This window comes from Rattus norvegicus, chromosome 15 (assembly GCF_036323735.1).
Source record: "Rattus norvegicus strain BN/NHsdMcwi chromosome 15, GRCr8, whole genome shotgun sequence".
NCBI lineage: Eukaryota > Metazoa > Chordata > Mammalia > Rodentia > Muridae > Rattus > Rattus norvegicus.
In genome coordinates, this window is record NC_086033.1 from 5,573,710 (window position 1) to 5,591,319 (window position 17,610).

The 17,610-nt window shown below is 42.1% G+C and overlaps 1 protein-coding gene across 1 annotated transcript; it reads left to right on the forward strand.

Moving 5' to 3' along the window:
• Positions 1-683: 683 nt before the first annotated feature.
• On the forward strand, positions 684-1,003 carry LOC134482175 (small integral membrane protein 14-like). The gene has a single exon (XM_063274918.1). It carries the CDS (start codon positions 684-686, stop codon positions 981-983), a length of 300 nt encoding a protein of 99 aa, XP_063130988.1. The 3' UTR covers positions 984-1,003.
• The last annotated feature ends 16,607 nt before the right edge of the window (positions 1,004-17,610 follow it).

Sequence of the window (17,610 nt, forward strand, 5' to 3'; positions counted from 1 at the left end):
TCTCTGTGTGTCTTTGTGTGTTCTGTGCGTGTGTTTATGTGTGTCTCTGTGTTTCTTTAGGTATTTATGTGTTTATATATTTATGTGAAAATGGAGGCTCTGTCAACTTATGGTATTTTTCACAGTAGCTATTGTCCACAGTGTTTTATGAGATGAAGTCTTCATTATGGCAGATGGAGTCAGAGAGACTACAGAAAGATCAAAGTATGGGGTTGGGGATTTAGCTTAGTTGTAGACGCTTGCCTAGAAACCGCAAGGCCCTGGATTCGGGTCCCCAGCTCCGGAAAAGAAAAAAAAAAAAAAGAAAGATCAAAGTATAGAGGAAGGGGCAGGGAAGATATCACAGCAGTTGAAATCACTTACTGTTCTTCCAGAGGATCTGGAATTGGTTCCTGGTAACCATACAAAGACTAACACCAACCTCGATAGGCAAAGCTGTCTCCCAGATTCTGCCCACACTTGACAACCTCGTGATCCACCCACCCATACAAAAGGCAAAACACAGATACGGGTCTAGCGGCTAAGAGTGACATGGCCTATCTAATCCGGAGGGGAGGAGGGTGGCGGCCAGCAGCAGCGGCAGCCACAGGGGCGTCCAGAACACTCCAGACCACCTCCCTCCCCACCCACCACTTGTTTGGGTGGCTTTAAAGAGTTGAGTAAAGTCAAGCTGGTAACCAACCATGACTGAAGGAGGATTTGATCCCTGTGAATGTATTTGCTCTCATGAACGCACTATGAGAAGACTCATCAATCTGCTCCGGCAGTCCCGGGCCTATTGTACCAACACAGAATGCCTTCGGGAATTGCCAGGGCCCTCCGGTGACAGTGGCATCAGCATCACTGTGATCTTGATGGCCTGGATGGTGATCGCTGTGCTCCTCTTTCTACTGAGGCCTCCTAACCTGAGAGGCTTCAGCCTTCCTGGAAAGCCCTCCAGTCCTCACAGTGGACAGGTCCCGCCAGCCCCTCCTGTGGGCTAACATCCTGGTGTGGGAAGCAGCGATTGTTTGACACCCTGCACGACCGAACGACTGCAGAGAACCTGGCACTACCTGTCTCTCCTTTTCCATCTGCAGTTTGGATGGTATTGTTTTCATGAGCTTCTAGAAGTTTCACTTGCCAACTGCCTTTGTTTCCTGTGTTGCCACAGTCCTTGTTTACAGTATACCTGAGTAAACGATTTCTTTGAAAAGTCGAGGGCTATGTTGGTTGGCCTAAGATTAAACATTCCACTCGTTCTCCCTGGAACACTGACCATAGCGACTGTGGTGGTTTCTGGCCCAACTGAAGGAAAATTAAGGTTTCTGCATTTAAGTATTTTAAGTGGTTTGGATAGATTTTAATTCTTTTTATAAGGTATTTATTCTGGGTTGTCTGGTATGAATGACAGAACCATGCTGTAGTCACTTTACTGTGGCAGTTTACCTGTGGGTGGCAGTTTTCTGTAGTCCTTGACACTGATGCTTTAGATCATTTTCCTTACAAAGTCCAGCTGGCTTATATGGCTAGAATAGGAAAATCGATTTGGTTGTTTAATGATTTTTTAAAATAATTCCCATTAAAAATTTCTGATGTTAATACTTTAAATAAACATGATTGATTAATATTTTTAAAAGAGGTAAAACACTCAGAGACCTAGAAAACCATGGATGGCTTCCTCTTTAGTCAACTGGAGCCACAAAAATGTCAGAATCACAGAGCCAATCAGAATTCACCTGAAACCAGACACTACAGAAATGATCTCATTTATATAGAAAGAATTGGCTGATAGGAAAGGATAAGCAAAGTTGCTCACCACAACCATGAAAGGACTCTTCACAACTGGGCATAGTGACTCAAAGTGCCAATTTCAGTGCTTGGGTACATTCCTACAGGATCAAGCCCACCCTGCTCCATCCAGTAAGTCCATGACATTTAGGTCTGCCAGATTAAACTGAGAAGTCCTATTTTTCCTTTTTTTTTAGTATATAATATCTACTTGTGAGTACATTGTAGTTATCTTCAAACACACCAGAAGAGTGTATCAGATCACATTGCAGAGTTCTGTAAGTACCCATGTGGTTGTTGGGATTTGAACTCAGGATCTCTGGGAGAGCAATTGGTACTCTTAATCCGTGAAGCATCTCTCCAACCCCTGACAGATCCTGTGGCAACATACTGACTAAAATTCTCTGTACATTCATTCAAAGAGTTAATATTTCCAGGCTTGAATGACAATGGTACATTTATAACTTAAATGAAGTATTTCATAAGTGACACTGGTCTCAGATATTGAAGTGGTGGGTGAACTATCAGAAATAGAAGGATGCTGCAGGCCCCTGTATATCTATGCAGGATAGCAGTAGATGTAATTGCACTTTTTATATATAATACACATAGCTTTCCAAACCTATTTATTTTTATTTTAGTTTGTTTAAGATTTATGACGTATAGAGCATTCTGCCTGCATGCATGCTTGCAGACCAGAAGAGGGTGCCAGATCTCACTGTAGATGGTTGTGAGCCACTATGTGGTTGCTGGGAATTGAACTCAGGACCTCTGGAAGAGTAGCTAGTATTAACTGTGGAACTACCTCTCCAGCACCATTACTTCTATTCTAATCTGCCTGGTGTCTCCAGCAATTTTCTTGTGGATGTTCTCTTGGCATGATAAAGTTTGATTTTAACCTGTGCCCTCAGAAGGGACACACATCTGCAATGACATGTTCATTTGGGGTTTTGTATTTGTAATCCAAGATCTTTTTGTTTGTATTTAGCATGGAACTATCTATGTAAACAAGGATGTTCTACTCCCTGCCTCTGCCCTCCTGCTTGAACTCTTGAAGTAACAGTGGACCACCACCATGAAAAATCACAAAAAATCCACAAAAAAGCAATTAAGTGCCTACTAGGGCATTATGAAATATACTATCACCTTAGATGATTCACGGCATGGCATATAGATTAACAACTTGTAGCTGGGTATTTCGAGGCATTGTTCCATTGGACTAGACAGAAGACTCTGGCATGAATTTTCTAATGGCGCTAAGTGCCCTTTCATTTTTCTGAAAGTCTTTTGGACTTATGCAAGAGTGAGGGATGTGCACGAATCTCACTGGATATTAAGTGTCCATTTCCTTTAAAGCTGAGGTTGGGTTTCTTTCGAGAGAGGAGTGCTTGTGACTGGGATGATTCAGGTCTCCTCCAGCCAAGGCAACTGTGGGAGAAGACATCACTCAGGTGCACTAAATTCTCACTTCCACAAGCTGGCACCCCATACCTAGCAAAACATATCCTCATTTCTTCAGGACAAACATGTAACACCATTTGGGTAGAAGGGGTCAGAACAAGACCACTCTTCTGTTTCCCTTTTATTTATTAAGTGGTGATCACCCTTATAGACAGCAGACTGCTGTGGTCAGAATGGAGGAAGGTGATAATTTAAGGCCCGTCACTAGTAGGAATTAAAAGTTGACATTTTTATCCACAGATAGTATACTAACATTTATGAAAATTCCAAGGATATAATCATTAAGGAAAATTTGCAAGCTGATTGCCCATTAATTATTATATATCAATTGTATAAAAAATCAAAGAAAAGCTATTGCTAAGGAGTACTGATCAAAAAGACTGCATATTTTTATTTTTTCATTTTAACTTGGTTTCAAATGGCGTGTGTGTGTTCCTACATTTTAAATTGATGTCAACAACGAGAAACTGTCCAGAGGGATAAAAAGAAATGATAGCAGAGGTGAGGAAAGGAAGGACAATGGTATTGAGAGGCAGAGATTGGCGCAATATATGGTGTATACATATATGAAAATTAGACACACACACAAACACACAGACACACACACACACACACACACTTGTGCAATAGCAGCAAGGTCCTTAGCAGGTAAAAGAACTTGCTGCACTAGTGTGATTATCTGAGTTCAATACCTGGGACCCATGGTACAAACATGGACTGAATATTGTGGCACATATGTGCACAGACACACACATATCCACTGGCAAAGAAAACCTTGAAAATTCATAAGCATTTGACTTTAGAGGCACAAGGATCAGGAGTTGGGAATGAGGTCACCCCAACATTCACTTACCTCAGAAAACCCAAGAACCGAAATTGAGCTAAGCTAATGAGTCCGATTAAAGTGTGCCAAATGCAAGAAAAAAGAGTTTTAATGTGCAAATATGTACGGCATAACCACAACAAATATTAGGTTAGAAATATCAAATTGCTGGTCCTTTATATTAGTTGATAGAAAGAAAGTAACAAAGATAGAAAAAAGAGAGAAAAGAAACTAAACGACAAACTTATGAAGGGAAGTAGAAGCCATCAAAATAAAGGCAGGGAATGAAAGAAAATGGGCTGGGGTGCCATGCTTGAAGGAGGAAAAGACTTTAGACTCTCTGCTCCGATGAAGCTTTCTAAGGTGGTGCCTGCGGGTCCTTCACAGGCGCTTTTGTGCTGCCTGCTCAGCTTGGGCACAGTTGTTTGTCCTCGTGTATTCTGTGCGGTTTCCAGGTAAGGCAGGCAGTGGGAGAGCCAGGTCTCCAGCTAACTGGCTAAGCTGCTCTGCTTCAGAGCACAGGGTGCTTTGTTGCAGCTTGAGCAGGAGCTCCTGAGTCTGCACAGCCGCTGCCACAATGTTTCCACCTCACTCCTGCTTTCCTCCCCTGAGAAATCCCCTCCGGAGTCAGGTTTGCTGCTTGCTGTTGTCCTGACCTGCTGCCAAAGGAAAACAAGCTCCTTCCTGAAGAACTATTGCTGAACAGGTCCTCTTCCCCCATATCCTAATAACTTTTCTCTTCCATTACCTATGATGTGGGCTACTTATTAAAAGTAGTTTGCAAAAAACTTTGCCTCCATCCTGCTGTAGTAGAAATAAGGAAAAAGGAAGCAGGTCCTTTTGTACAAAATACTTTATCAGAGGTCTTAAGCTCCTCAGGCTTCCTCAAAGAAGCTCTGAAGGCAATTTTAGGAAGTATCTAATAATATTGTATGTGATAAAAGAAGGGAGGCCCTTGGGTCAACAAAAATCCAACTTTATTAGTCTGGTCTCTTAGTCTTCGGTGAATCTATCCAGGCTCTTCTGGCTTTTAGAGTCTCTGGGAGAAGTAATGTGTGATTCTCATAGGAGGACTGACTTTGTATGTTGCCAGTACTTTTTCCCTTGCAGCTTTTATTACACTTATTTGTTCTCCATGTTTACTGTCTTAGGTAATATATGCCCAGGGGAATTTCTTTTCCACTCCAGTCTATTTCATACTGTGTGCTCCTTTTACTTTGATGAGTCTCTTGTTTAAGTTAAGGACATTTTCTTCTATGATTTTGTTGAGAATTTTTGTTTGTTTGTTTGTTTGTTGGTTTTTGTTTTTGTTTTTTGTTTTATTTGCCTTTGACCCAAGTTTATTTTCATCCTTCCTATATACTTTATTGTCTTTATCATTATTATATTTGTTATTTTGCAGAAAAATCCTGTCTATTTCTTGGATGTTTTCTTCCAGGATTGACTTCCTTCCTTCCTTTCTTCCTTTGCTTTTCCTTTATTCCTTTCCCCCTCCACTCTTTTCCTCCCTTTGGATTTAAGATTTCCTCTATCTACGTATCCATTCCTTCTATCATCTCTTCAATGCCTGAGGTTCTCTATTCCATCTGTTGGAGTCTGTTATTAAGGTCTGCCTCTGAGAGACTATTTGAGTTCCTACATTTTACTCATCCACATCTCTCTGTTTAGGATTTCTTTATTCATTTCCTTCCACAGTTATTGTTTTCACACATTTCTTTACTTTCTCTTTAAAGGCCTCTCCCATATGTGCAAATGCTGTTTTACAGTCTATTTTATTCTTGTTCTTCAATCATGTTGACATATTCAGGGCCTTCTGTCATAGTGTTGATGGGCTCTAATAGAGATTTGAATGCCCTGGCTGTTACTGGTTGTGTTTCTATGCTGGTCTGTAGTTATCTGGGCTTGGGAAGATTGTAATTCTAGGTGCTGAATCTGGTTTTGTGTGTAGAAAGTATTTGATCCCAACCATGGATTTCTGCCCATCCTTTGCCCAGTTAGTTTCTGGATAAAAGATTCACACTAGCTTTATATCTATGATAATCCTTAATTAGCACAAGAACTGGGCAGATAGCTATCCTCTATACTATTATGCATATTTTTCCAATAATTCTGTTATATAATTTGCCATGGTTTTGTCTGGGATGCTTTTCACTCCAATTAGCCCACTCACATGTCCATTATTTAAAGATTCTTACCTCATGGTGGCTTCTCCTCTATTTATGTTCTTCTTTCTACCCCGTCTGTCATGGTCTCCCACCCCCAATTGGAACCACCAGGGAACACCTATCTTAATTCTGCACAGCTTTTGACTATAGGCATTTTTATTTATAATTCAGAAATAACTTGGAGGTAAGGTCACATAAGAGTATGCATTGGTGTTTTCTTTCTTTCGTTTGTTGTTGTTATTGTTGCTGCTGCTCCTGTTTTTATTTTGTCTTTTTTTTTTCAGAGCTGAGAACCACATCCAGGGCCTTACGCTTGTTAGGCAAGTGCTCTACCACTGAGCTAAATCCCCAACCCCGTTGCTGCTGTTTTTAATTTGTCTTTGTTGGTTTGGTTGGTTGGTTGGTTTTTGAGACAGTGTTTTTCTACTGTACTAGCATTTTCAAAAGCCAGTTGCTTGATTAAGATATCTGGGGTCAGAGAAATGCCTGAGTGTTAGTATTCTGCTAGCAGCCTTCTGATGGAGAACTCACAACTCCTACAGCACCACACCTGCTTAGAGGGTGACACGTCCCCACCTAAAGATATTGAACTAAACATCTGAACCTATAAGCCAGCCCCAATTAAATGTTGTCCTTTATAAGACTTACTTTGGTCATGCTATATGTTCTCAGCAGTAAAACCCTAACTTCATGGTCCTGTGAAGGATAATTTCCCCAATGTAGGGGACTGCCAGGGTGTTGAGGGCACATAATTTAGGGCAAACATAGTCATGAGCCTATTGAGTAGCGCTGACCTTAAGTATTAAATTATCATTTTCAGTTCTGTAATAGCTGCCAACTGTAGGCTGGATACAATGGGGGCTAGAATGCCATATACATCTAGTATAGGGCAAAGGGAAGGAGCATCATCCAGTCCCACCAGTCTCTAAGGCTAATTTAGTTAAGGTCTAATTTAGAGTTCTATTTATCCTTTCTACCTGCCCTTAGCGGTGGGGATGATATGCATAATGAAGCTTCCAATTTGTCGCCAAGATCTTAGTCAGTCACTGACATTTCTGAAATATGAAGGCAGGCCCATTATCTTGTCCTATTACTTTAGGTGCTTCAAATCTGGGAAAATCTCTTCTAGTATCTCTATCCGTCTATCCAGGAGGAAATGTCCACAAAAACCAGCAGGTATTTTGAGCCATGTCTTTCTTCCTTAATCTCTATAAAATCAATTTTCCCAGTAGAGGCCTCCAGGCTCTTACCTCTCAGTCAGGAGTTTGGATATTTGGGGTGACTGGGAGTGTTGCTCAGCTGATAAGCTTTAAAGTTTGTCATTCGTTTTACTCCCAAGTGAGTGACTCTGTGGATCTTTCTGAGAAGAGTTCTTGTTAAAGAGATGGATAATATTAGCTTACATTCAGTCGATCATCACCATCCCATTTAATTACTTTTTCTCCATATATCAGTTGATCTAGGTGGTTCAGATAGAACAGTATCCAATCTAGAGATGCTGTTTTCTTTAAGACTATGTCCTTAGCGGCCTTGTTAGCCCATGTGTTATCTCTAGCCATTGGTTTCTTTTTCCATGATGAGGGCTTGTGTTAATGTTATTAGCTTGGCCCTTTGAATTGAAGTGTCTGGAGGAACAGACTTAGTCCAGACTACCTCCATTTCCAGTGTCACCACTGCCCCTGCTCTCCTCTGACCCTCATGGGTAAAGCTGCTTTTGTTAATAAACCAGATCTGTTCTGTCTCTGGCAGAGGAGAATCACTTTGATGGAGTGGACAGTCCAAGTCAGGGTCGGGCAGCAGAAATGCACGGTTCGGGGAAACAGGTGGCTGGAAAATATGTAAGCCATGGTAAATTGAGAAAGTCTGAAAATGAAGCCTGTAGGCATTACTGAACAACAATCAGAATTTTGTGTGTGTGTGTGTGTGTGTGTGTGTGTGTGTGTGTGTGTGTGATGAGTCGCAAAGTTAACTTATCTGCATCTTTATCCAACAGTGCTGTGGCAACAATAATAAGCAGGCAATCCTGCTGTCACTGAGTCCAGTTTCTATGATAAATAAGCCATTGGCCATTTCTATGGTAGTCTTTTCTCCTGGATCCAGGGCTTTGTTGGCTAGAGGGGCTCTAATTCATTCTTCTTGTCTAATCTGCACTCTTCTATAATCTTTGCAACTTTTATTAGCTTGTATCTGTAACTTTTATCTAATATTTGGCACTAACTAATTGAAGAACGCCCTGTACTATAGTTCTCTGTTTTCTCTTATTTCATATCATATCTAAACACTGGCCAATTATTGTTTAAACCTGCTTGTAGAGCCTGGTGGCAAATCTGGAGGAGATCCCTAACCCTTACACCCATTAAATAACCAACCTGGGTGGGTTCCCTGTGGGCCCAAGGGCCAGTTTCTTGGCCTATGTCTGTGGTGAAGAGAATGTAAGAACTTTTCGGGGGAGTTGGTGTCATGTCCTGAATACAGTTTACTCTACATTATGCCATCTTGTGGCTGGTCCCTCAGGGGAAGAGATGCCTCAACATGAGCCTACCAGAGGCATCCCCTTTCTTTATATAAAATAAATCTTTTTCATCTTAAAAACTCAGAGACCACATTTACTCGGACAGGGAGCATGCATTTCTCTTGGCAAGAAGGATATTCATTTACTGAACAAAAGATGTGAGCAGGAGTCAGTTGCAAACTCTGTTAATGGATACATATGACCACTTGGGGCCTCTCCTGTCATGGACCCTGGATGCCAGACTGCACTGTGTCTGCCCTAGGCAGAAGGAGAGGGGAAGAGGGGATAAACCGGTGAGAAATGTAAAACCTGGAGCTGGTCCTGAGGGAAAAAGAAACTCAACAAATGACTGCTGAGAATTGAACTCAGGACATCTGGAAGAGCAGTCAGTGTTCTTAACCATTGAGCCATCTCTCTAGCCCCAAAGCTAACACTGTCAACAAGGATGGAGCTAACCGCTAGGCTGGACTCAGATTTTGTTCCCGTTGACAAAGAAGTGTTAGCAGGAAGGAGGAGGGAAAACTTCTGAAACACTATATCCTCTACTGCTGACACCTTGGGGGGGGGGTCCTGTGGCCATTTAACATCAAAAGCAGGCCACTCTAAGTTACATTAAGTGGTCATTAGTCCTAAAAACCTGTCCCATGTCAAAAAATTTCATCAGTCCAAGTCCAAGAACACAGAAAACAAAAGAACAACTAACACAAAGCGCCCTCTTTCGCAGCTGAAGTACACAGACCAGCCTGTCCATGCCACGGACAGGATAACTCAGGCCTTCTGCTCCAGCCACTGGCCAGATCAAAGTCCTGTTACTGAGGCTGTCCGAGCCCTCCTTAAGCTTGCACATATGAATCTAACCAAAAGCAGAACACATGGAAGCTAGATAGAGGAGAAGTAGACAACTGTGTTACATTGCTCAAGTTGTCACTTCCCCGATTCACCACTCTCCTGTGGGTCTCCTCCAAGAGGTGAGTTTACTGGCCAATACACAAAATATGAGGTACAAATTGAACCACTACCTGAACCTCCTGAAATGTCACTCACAGAGGAGGAAATCTATGTAAAGGCAAGAGTTTAGTCATTCCAAAATATCGGGGTCATCCCATTCAGAGAGAGAAGTCCCTGAGCAGAGTCTACCAGGGAGTTATATACTTACAATTAGGGTAGAATTCAAACAATTGGGGCAGAATTTGGACAATGGTAACTATATAGGGTACAATCAGGGGGGAGAGGCAACCTCCAAATAGACTGGCAGTCAGTGGGCTGTTCTGGGACTTTCTGAGGGAGTCGGATGGGGAGTCACAGGAGGCTTTTTCAACAGTCTGGTTTGCAGCTGTTGCAGGAACTACACTAGCTCTACTCCTCCTGGAAGGGAGGGGTCCTTCTGTGCTCAGAGGTTGGTGGTGGAATTTTCCCGCTGGCCTCAGATTTGTTCCAACTCGGGCTCTTTCATGGGGACTTTGGATTTGGAAAGCTGTGGAAATGCTTTAAATAGGGCTTAATGGGCTATCCTAGAACAAATATGGAAGACTTTGTTACTGAAAGTGGTTTAAATTGTGTGACTCTGTCCCAAGCGTTTTGTGAAGAATTTCAATATTTGCTTAGAGACTCTTTGGGGAGATTTTATGGTAAAGAATGTGGCTACCTTTTGCACTTCTCTGAAGATTCTGCGTAAGACCTAGATTAAGAAAATCAGATAAATTGAATTGAAAAAGGAAGTCTCAGAAACACCACTATGTGCCCCCCATAGTCTCATATGTTTGAAGAAGCCCCTGGAAGCCTCAGAGTGGAATGTGAAGGTTTGTATATGCTTGGCCCAGGGAGTGGTACTATTATACGGTACGGCTCCTTTGGAGTAGGTATTTCCTTGTTGGGTCAGGTGTTTCGCTGTGGGTCTAGGCTTTAAGACCCTCATCCTAGCTGCCTGAAACTGAGGATTCTGCTAGCAAACATCAGATGAAGATGTAGAACTCTCAGCTCCTACAGGACCATATCTGCTTAGATGCTGCCAGGCTCCCACCTTGATGATAAAGAACTGAAGATCTGAATCTTTAAGCCAGCTCCAATTAAATGCTGTCCTTTATAACATTTGTCTTAGTCATGGTATCTGTTCTCGGCAGTGAAACCCTAACTAAAAACTTCACATAGATGCCTGGAAGTTTAGATAATTAGCATGCATACCCCATGAATGTATCCCTACATATCTCAAGAAACACTTTGTTCAGGTATGATCCATTGCAACTAATAAGGAACACGATGAAGGACAAACGTCCATGGTAGGGGCTGGAGAGATGGCTCATCATTTGAGAATTTGTTTCTCAAAAGGCACCTAACAATCCTCTGTCATTTAAGTTCCAGGTGAAACACAATGACCTCTTCTGGCCTTTGGGGAACAGCATGCACAGACCTACAGAAGGCAAAACACTCATAAATGTAAAATAAATCAACAACAACAACAAACAAAAACAAAAGCACCCAAAGGAGGGAAAACCAAAGGAGAAAACTCATAGGGCACCTTTGCCTGGATATTTTGTCCAGCTTTTAAAGAAATCTAGAAACTGAATTGTAAACTATGTGGTCTGCTTGAGTTGAAATCCCAAATGGAACATAGTACATTGTCAAGAACAAAAGTCATCATCCTAATCAAGAACAAGAAAACAACCAACCATAAAAACCCTATCCCCTGAAAGGTCTTGCAATTTATTATCTCTTCTGTGCAGTTATAATTGATATCATGTTTGAAGGAAACCAAAACCAAGCAATTCTGTTTCATGACTGCTTCTATACTCGCTATAATATTGTTTTATTTCCTGGGATATACTACAGAAAGCCTGATGAATATTCCATTAATATGTTCAACACTCTCATCCACAAAAGAGTATATTTTAGCGGTCGCTAAATATTTGATAAGGATACAGCATTGATAATTTTTTCATCATGAAGTTGGTATTCAGAGTTGGACACACAATCTACACTGAAAGTACAATTTTCTTTGTATCTCAGTCTGACTGGGAAGTAATTATGATGCCCAATCCCTGTGAGAATGCAGGGTCCATCTCTGCCTGAGAGCTGTGGGATTTCAGATGGTTACATCACACTTCAATAAAGAAGGTTCTTAAGAGTGACGAGTTCGAGATCACTGTTTGATTCACAAGGATACATTCGATTTACTCAAAAGTAACAGGACACAAGGATCCAATATCTGCGGTGTAGATGGTCTTGCTGGCCTCCTCACAGAACCTCTTTCCCTCCTCACAGGATGCTTGCAGTTCAGTCTGCTCCACCAGCAGTTTTCTGTTCTCATTCATCAAAATCCTTACATTCTTCTTCAATTCATTGCGTTCATTCAGGAGGTGGAAGTTTCTGATGCTGAATCAAAAACAAATAATGGTAAATCCCAGGCAGTTTCTATTTGCCTGCCACTCCTGCAAGTACAATCATCCCTTCAAGGGCCCCATCCCCAGGCATCTCCAGAATAGAGCCACGGTTTGCATGTTAGCACCAATTAGAGGCAGGTCAAATCCCGAGTCCGCACTCCATGGGAATCAAAGTACTTCAGAAAATCCTGACACTAAGAGGGTATGTGCACATCAAAGAAGAGGAAATGGTGCATATGGGTGCTTATGTGTTCATGGTATTCTAAAACCATTGGCAGGTGAAGGGCCAATCCCCTCTGAGGGCTGATAGAAGACTCAGCAGCTATACAAACTTTCCATGTGTTTCTCATGGACCACAGATCTTTTTTCAAAGTCATAGCTGGACAGAAGTATTTCCCGCCTAGTGCTGGGGTCTCCTTTCTGTCAGTGACTCACCGGTAGGAATTGTTCTCTTGCATGAGCTCCTTGTACTTCTCCATGGCATCACTTATCCAGTTGGTCATCTTATGCATATCCATCGTTCTCATCTCATGTTGGGATTTAAGCATTGGCAATTCAACACTCAGCCTGTGTTAGAACATGACCCAAGGAACAAATAACTGTCTGAACTCATGATTTCAGAATTAGATGAAGTGTAAATAAAAAATACCCAATAAAAAATTCAAATTCAAGGAATGGGGGCTAGGGAAGAAAGTGGAAAACTCAAAGACCACAGCAAAAACACAACAGTGAGACTCAAACCATCACTCTCCCATAGAAAATATTTCTCTGCAAATCAGCACACATTTGTTTTGAAATAAGGGCTCCTTAAAAGGCTGGTGAGATACGGTCCTACAAAGACCCTCTGTAAAAGAGGGGGGAAAGTCTGAGAGCTGCATGTTTGGGAATAACAAGTGCCAAGAATTTATTCCCACAGTGACCTTTTCTAGGTCACAATAAACCATTCTTGGATAATTAGAAAAAAGAAAATAAAGTTCAAAGCAGGAAAATAAATAAATAAATAAATAAATAAATAAATAAATAAATAAATGAAATCAGAGTGTTCTCTGGACTACCTAAGCCCATTTATATAACACAAACTTGCTCCTTCCTATTGGTGCTGGTTAAACTCATTATCCTGGGCATTGGACGGCAGAGCCAGGGGACCAAATGGAGGGAGCTGACCTTCAAGATCTGGCCAGGTAAGCATGGAGGAATTGAACAGTTGTGTAAGAAATATAAGATGTTTCCTCCAGTCTGTGCCACAGCCTTGGGTCCAACAGAAAGATGTGTGATGACTTTCTCTTGTTTTGAAAGCAGAGATTCTCAATCCTTGTTACATGACTCCCAGAGGCCGTAACTACTTTTTACAGGGAAGAGGATTCATAACACCTCCTCCCCTCAGGAGAGCCCTATGTGCCAGCAAGGTAAACAGAAGGAGCAAAGTGCTCTGTTGATCAATGACGGCCTCCACGGACTCATCACTATCATGACCTGCAAACTGTTCATCAAACAAATCCTCAGACCCAATCAAAGGTCCCAGACTCCCTGATCCTGAGCAAAACACACACAAATACTTTCACATCCATCCATACATACCAACCCATATACAAACATAATTAGAATGCCAACTTTATCATAGAGGTGCCATAGAATCAGTGTATAAGGCCCAAAATCAGAGTAAGAGTGATGACATTCAGGCATTTCATTCACACACTTAGATGCAGCAAGTGTGACCAGGTCCTTCCAGCTGTTGAAAAAAATCCAATCCAACTCCAAGGAGATCAGGGTCAAGTACAAGAGAGGTTGACCCTAAACACACAGCACCTAGCTTCTCTCACAGGCCAGCACCTGCCAAGGCTCCTTAAAGTCCAGGATGAGAGGTGAAACACTTTCTGGATGTGAGGAAATCTTGGCTTAGCAGAGAGAGCACAAGACAGTCAGTAGGTTACAGGGCATAATGACTACCTGTAGTTCAAACCATCATTGACATAAAGGTCCAGGATTTGAGAAAGTTCATCCCGCTCGATTTTACACTTCTGGATTTCAGATTTTAGTTCCTCCAAATTCTTTATACGCTTTTCATGGTTACGGATGAAATTTTCTGATGATGCCTTCCGAATAAACCCTGTAGATAGATAAACACAAGTGAATGTACATATTTAATAGCCCATGGGCAGAAAAGACCATTCTGAATCTCAAAAAGGAGGTTGAGGAAGAAGAAAGGCTGGAGACTTGTTGAATCCCTGAAAGAGAAGAAAAGCTATCTCTAATGTGGACTCTTAAGCTATTTCCCTCTTCCCAACCTCCAGTGCCATACATAAGCCTCACTCACTATTACATGATCCCTCATACTGAAAGATAGAATCTACCTCAGACATAAAGATTTGGGACATTTTCAGCAGATATCAGTTGTGGAGCAGGTCAATCCTGGAGTTCACAGCACCATCAAACCCTAATCGTGTGTTCAAGCTTAAAGTGTCTGCGACCTCAATTTATGACTAGGGGGTTCATCCTTCCTTGTTGTTGTCACCACAGGCTTAGTAACCTACAGGAATCTAGAGGATGAAGTGCTTCAGCACCCAACCATGAATGGGCACATTGTTATCCTCATAGGGCTTCCTCCTGGCATTCCTTGGCAGTAGAAATTAAAAAGCTCATAGAAAAGAAGCTGCAGGCCTGCCAATTCCTGGCTCTCTGTCAAATTAATCATCAGAACTCTTGACTCTTGGTCTGCAATTGACAATTTCCAAGGCTCCAGCTTGTAAGGCCGACTCCTGAAAGGCACAGCTCAAACCTACCTCCTGGAGGAAGTTCCCTGACTCTACCCAGTACTCACTGTGCCTTCCCCAGAATGATTTCATTCTTCCATACTTACAAGACAGAAGGCCAGCTTTCTTCTGCCTCGGTCTGGTCTCTCCTTGGTCTCCCCCCTCCTTCTGAAGGAGCTTGAGCAGCTGGTGAAACATGCCTGTTTGTGAACCCAAAAGGCACTGAGGGAATCCCACAGGCAGTTGGTGTCACCACAACACTGGTGACATCACAGAAGATTCTAGTGCTCGCTTAGATACAAGAGATTGTCCAAGGAAGACATTACTGATGACGTCACTGGGAAGTTCTATGGCCTCCCTGCTACCCAGCTCTCCTAAAAGCAACCAATTTCTATGGGGCCCTTTTCTGCAGCCTCTCCTGTGACCCAGGGAATATCCTTTGGCAACTTCTCCTCCAAAGTTAGATATGTCTCTCTGCTTCATCGGATGTCATCAATGCTTTTGATGGGGAGAGTTGGTTACAACCCTGAATTGGAGAAGAGATTTTTGTTAGCACCCAAATCTCTAGGGACCACAAATGAGGACGATTTCTATCAATAATAAATCTACACCTGAGACGATGCTCATACATACAGTCTAATTCCCAAAGTTTCCCTGTTTCCTAGAGGCCAATATATTTCTCCTATAATTTTAATTTTATAAAACCTGAATAATATTTGCTTATTGTGCATTCCTTGATGGCCAGGACTATTTCCACATACATGTCCATGTATTTCACAAAGTCAATGTTAATAATCCTACTTTTTGCAATAAAAACTCCCTTTTCTTCGGAATATAGGGGATCAACTACAGGGCAAATATAAAATCATAAATTTCTGTCCCTTCTTTTACACATTAAGTAGGACATCATTCCTTTCTCAAATATAGCCAGATAATTAAATTGGTCATCAGTGAGTAAAGGTCAACCTGGACTGCGTGTTCCTCCATTGTAGCCCGACAGCCATCACTTCTCCAATATCTGTCTTCCTTAATTTCCAAGTCCAGGCATGAGGATATTGGGGGTTGCCCCTTGATACTTTACTCCTAGCAAACATAAGAATCAGCAGGATGGGCAGGGAGTCGAATGGCCTGAGGTCAGGTTAAACCTCAATTTTAGTGGGTCCATAAGTTCAGGGGAAAGTCCATTTGGCATTGTCATGTGTGGCGTCTGTGTTCTTCTCCTAGGTGCGCTCAGTCTGTGCTATGACGCCTCCTAACCTCACAGAGTGAAAATCACGTCTGTCTATTCTGGGAAGGGCTCTGCCTCTGACTCTCACCTGGAGTTGGACAACATCGCTATACAAAGCTCAAAACAGAGGAGTGGAGATGATGGATGCTTCAGAAGTTTAGGGTCATTTCTTCCAAATAAGGCACATATTTTTCCAATGTAATTTTTCCTTTCTTCTTTCACCCATGGTAGCTGGCTTCTTTCCTGGCCTGAAGTATACTGGAGTCCAATCTTTTGGATGACTGAAGCATCTTTTTTTGAGATGACAGGCCCACCAAGGGGCCTGCTGCATACAGGCTCCTATCACCAAGGAAGTTGTTGCTACAGAATCATAGCATGGTGGTAGCAGCACATGATCTCTCACAGTCTTCTCTGCTGCACTTGCTAAAAGAATAATCGGGTTGTTTGTTTTTTAATATTTTATTGGAAATACCTACAATGCTGGTCAGAATTGATACATGCCTTTAATCCCAGCACCCATAAAGTTTTTTTTTCTTTTTTCTCTTCTTTTTTTTTGCAATTGTTAGAATTCCTGTTGTTTTCTTTGGTAATTCCCTCTATTTGCTCTGTACCTAGAATGTTAAGTCCACACTCTTCATGGCCCTATTCTTCATGGTAAAGATTTTGCTCATACCACCCACACCACACATGATCACATTATTTACTTTCAAAGAAGGAAAACAGGCATGAAGAAGAGAGTTAACGTGTATGGTCTCAGATAATCAACACATCATGAGTGCAGGATGGCATCCTAGGGTTTTGGATTGACAAGCTTCTGGTTTTGAGATCGACAGGCCTCTGCAGAAGTCTCCAGTTGGGTAGCAGAGAGTCTGGAAAGGCTGACATAATGGCTTCCCACGCATGGAAAAGGCTGGCCCTTCAGTGCCTCTGCAGCCTGAGCAGAGGTCTGCCAAGAGCACAAGGGCACTTGATCAGAGCTGGTAAGGGACTGCCTTTTGGATGATCCGTGAGACCTGGATGAACAGAGGCCTCCAGAGTCCTGATAAAGGGAAGGAGAGTCACATAGATGTGCTGGGAACAATCGATCTTTGGGCTGCAAGTCGTGCATTTATCTTTGCTGTGTAAATAGTATTTGTAAGTGACAGAGGCATCCTACTTTATCATGTCTAGTCACTCTAGTTGTTAAAGTGTTCGCTAGTGTAAACATAGTATAGTTACTACAACATTACACTGTGTCCCATTTTGTTAAAGAACTTTATTTTATTTTTTATTTATACATATTTCACTTATTCACATTGCATGCTGCTCACTGCCCACTGACACCCGGTTACTCTCTCCCACAATCCTTCCCCAACTCTCCTAGTATATTCTTCTCTGGGTGTATGAGGGCCAGCTATCACAGTAGATCCCTTCTTCCACCAAAGCCAATTTACCCTGTCCTGGGGCAGGTGCTGAGGATGCTGGTAATGGATGCCTTGGGCTTTCTTCATGCTCCAATTTGCTGGCTTTGGGAAGTTCATGCAG

Excerpts from the sequence above, each read along its gene's own strand:
- LOC134482175 (XM_063274918.1), top strand. The coding sequence starts at position 684 with ATGACTGAAGGAGGATTTGATCCCTGTGAATGTATTTGCTCTCATGAA.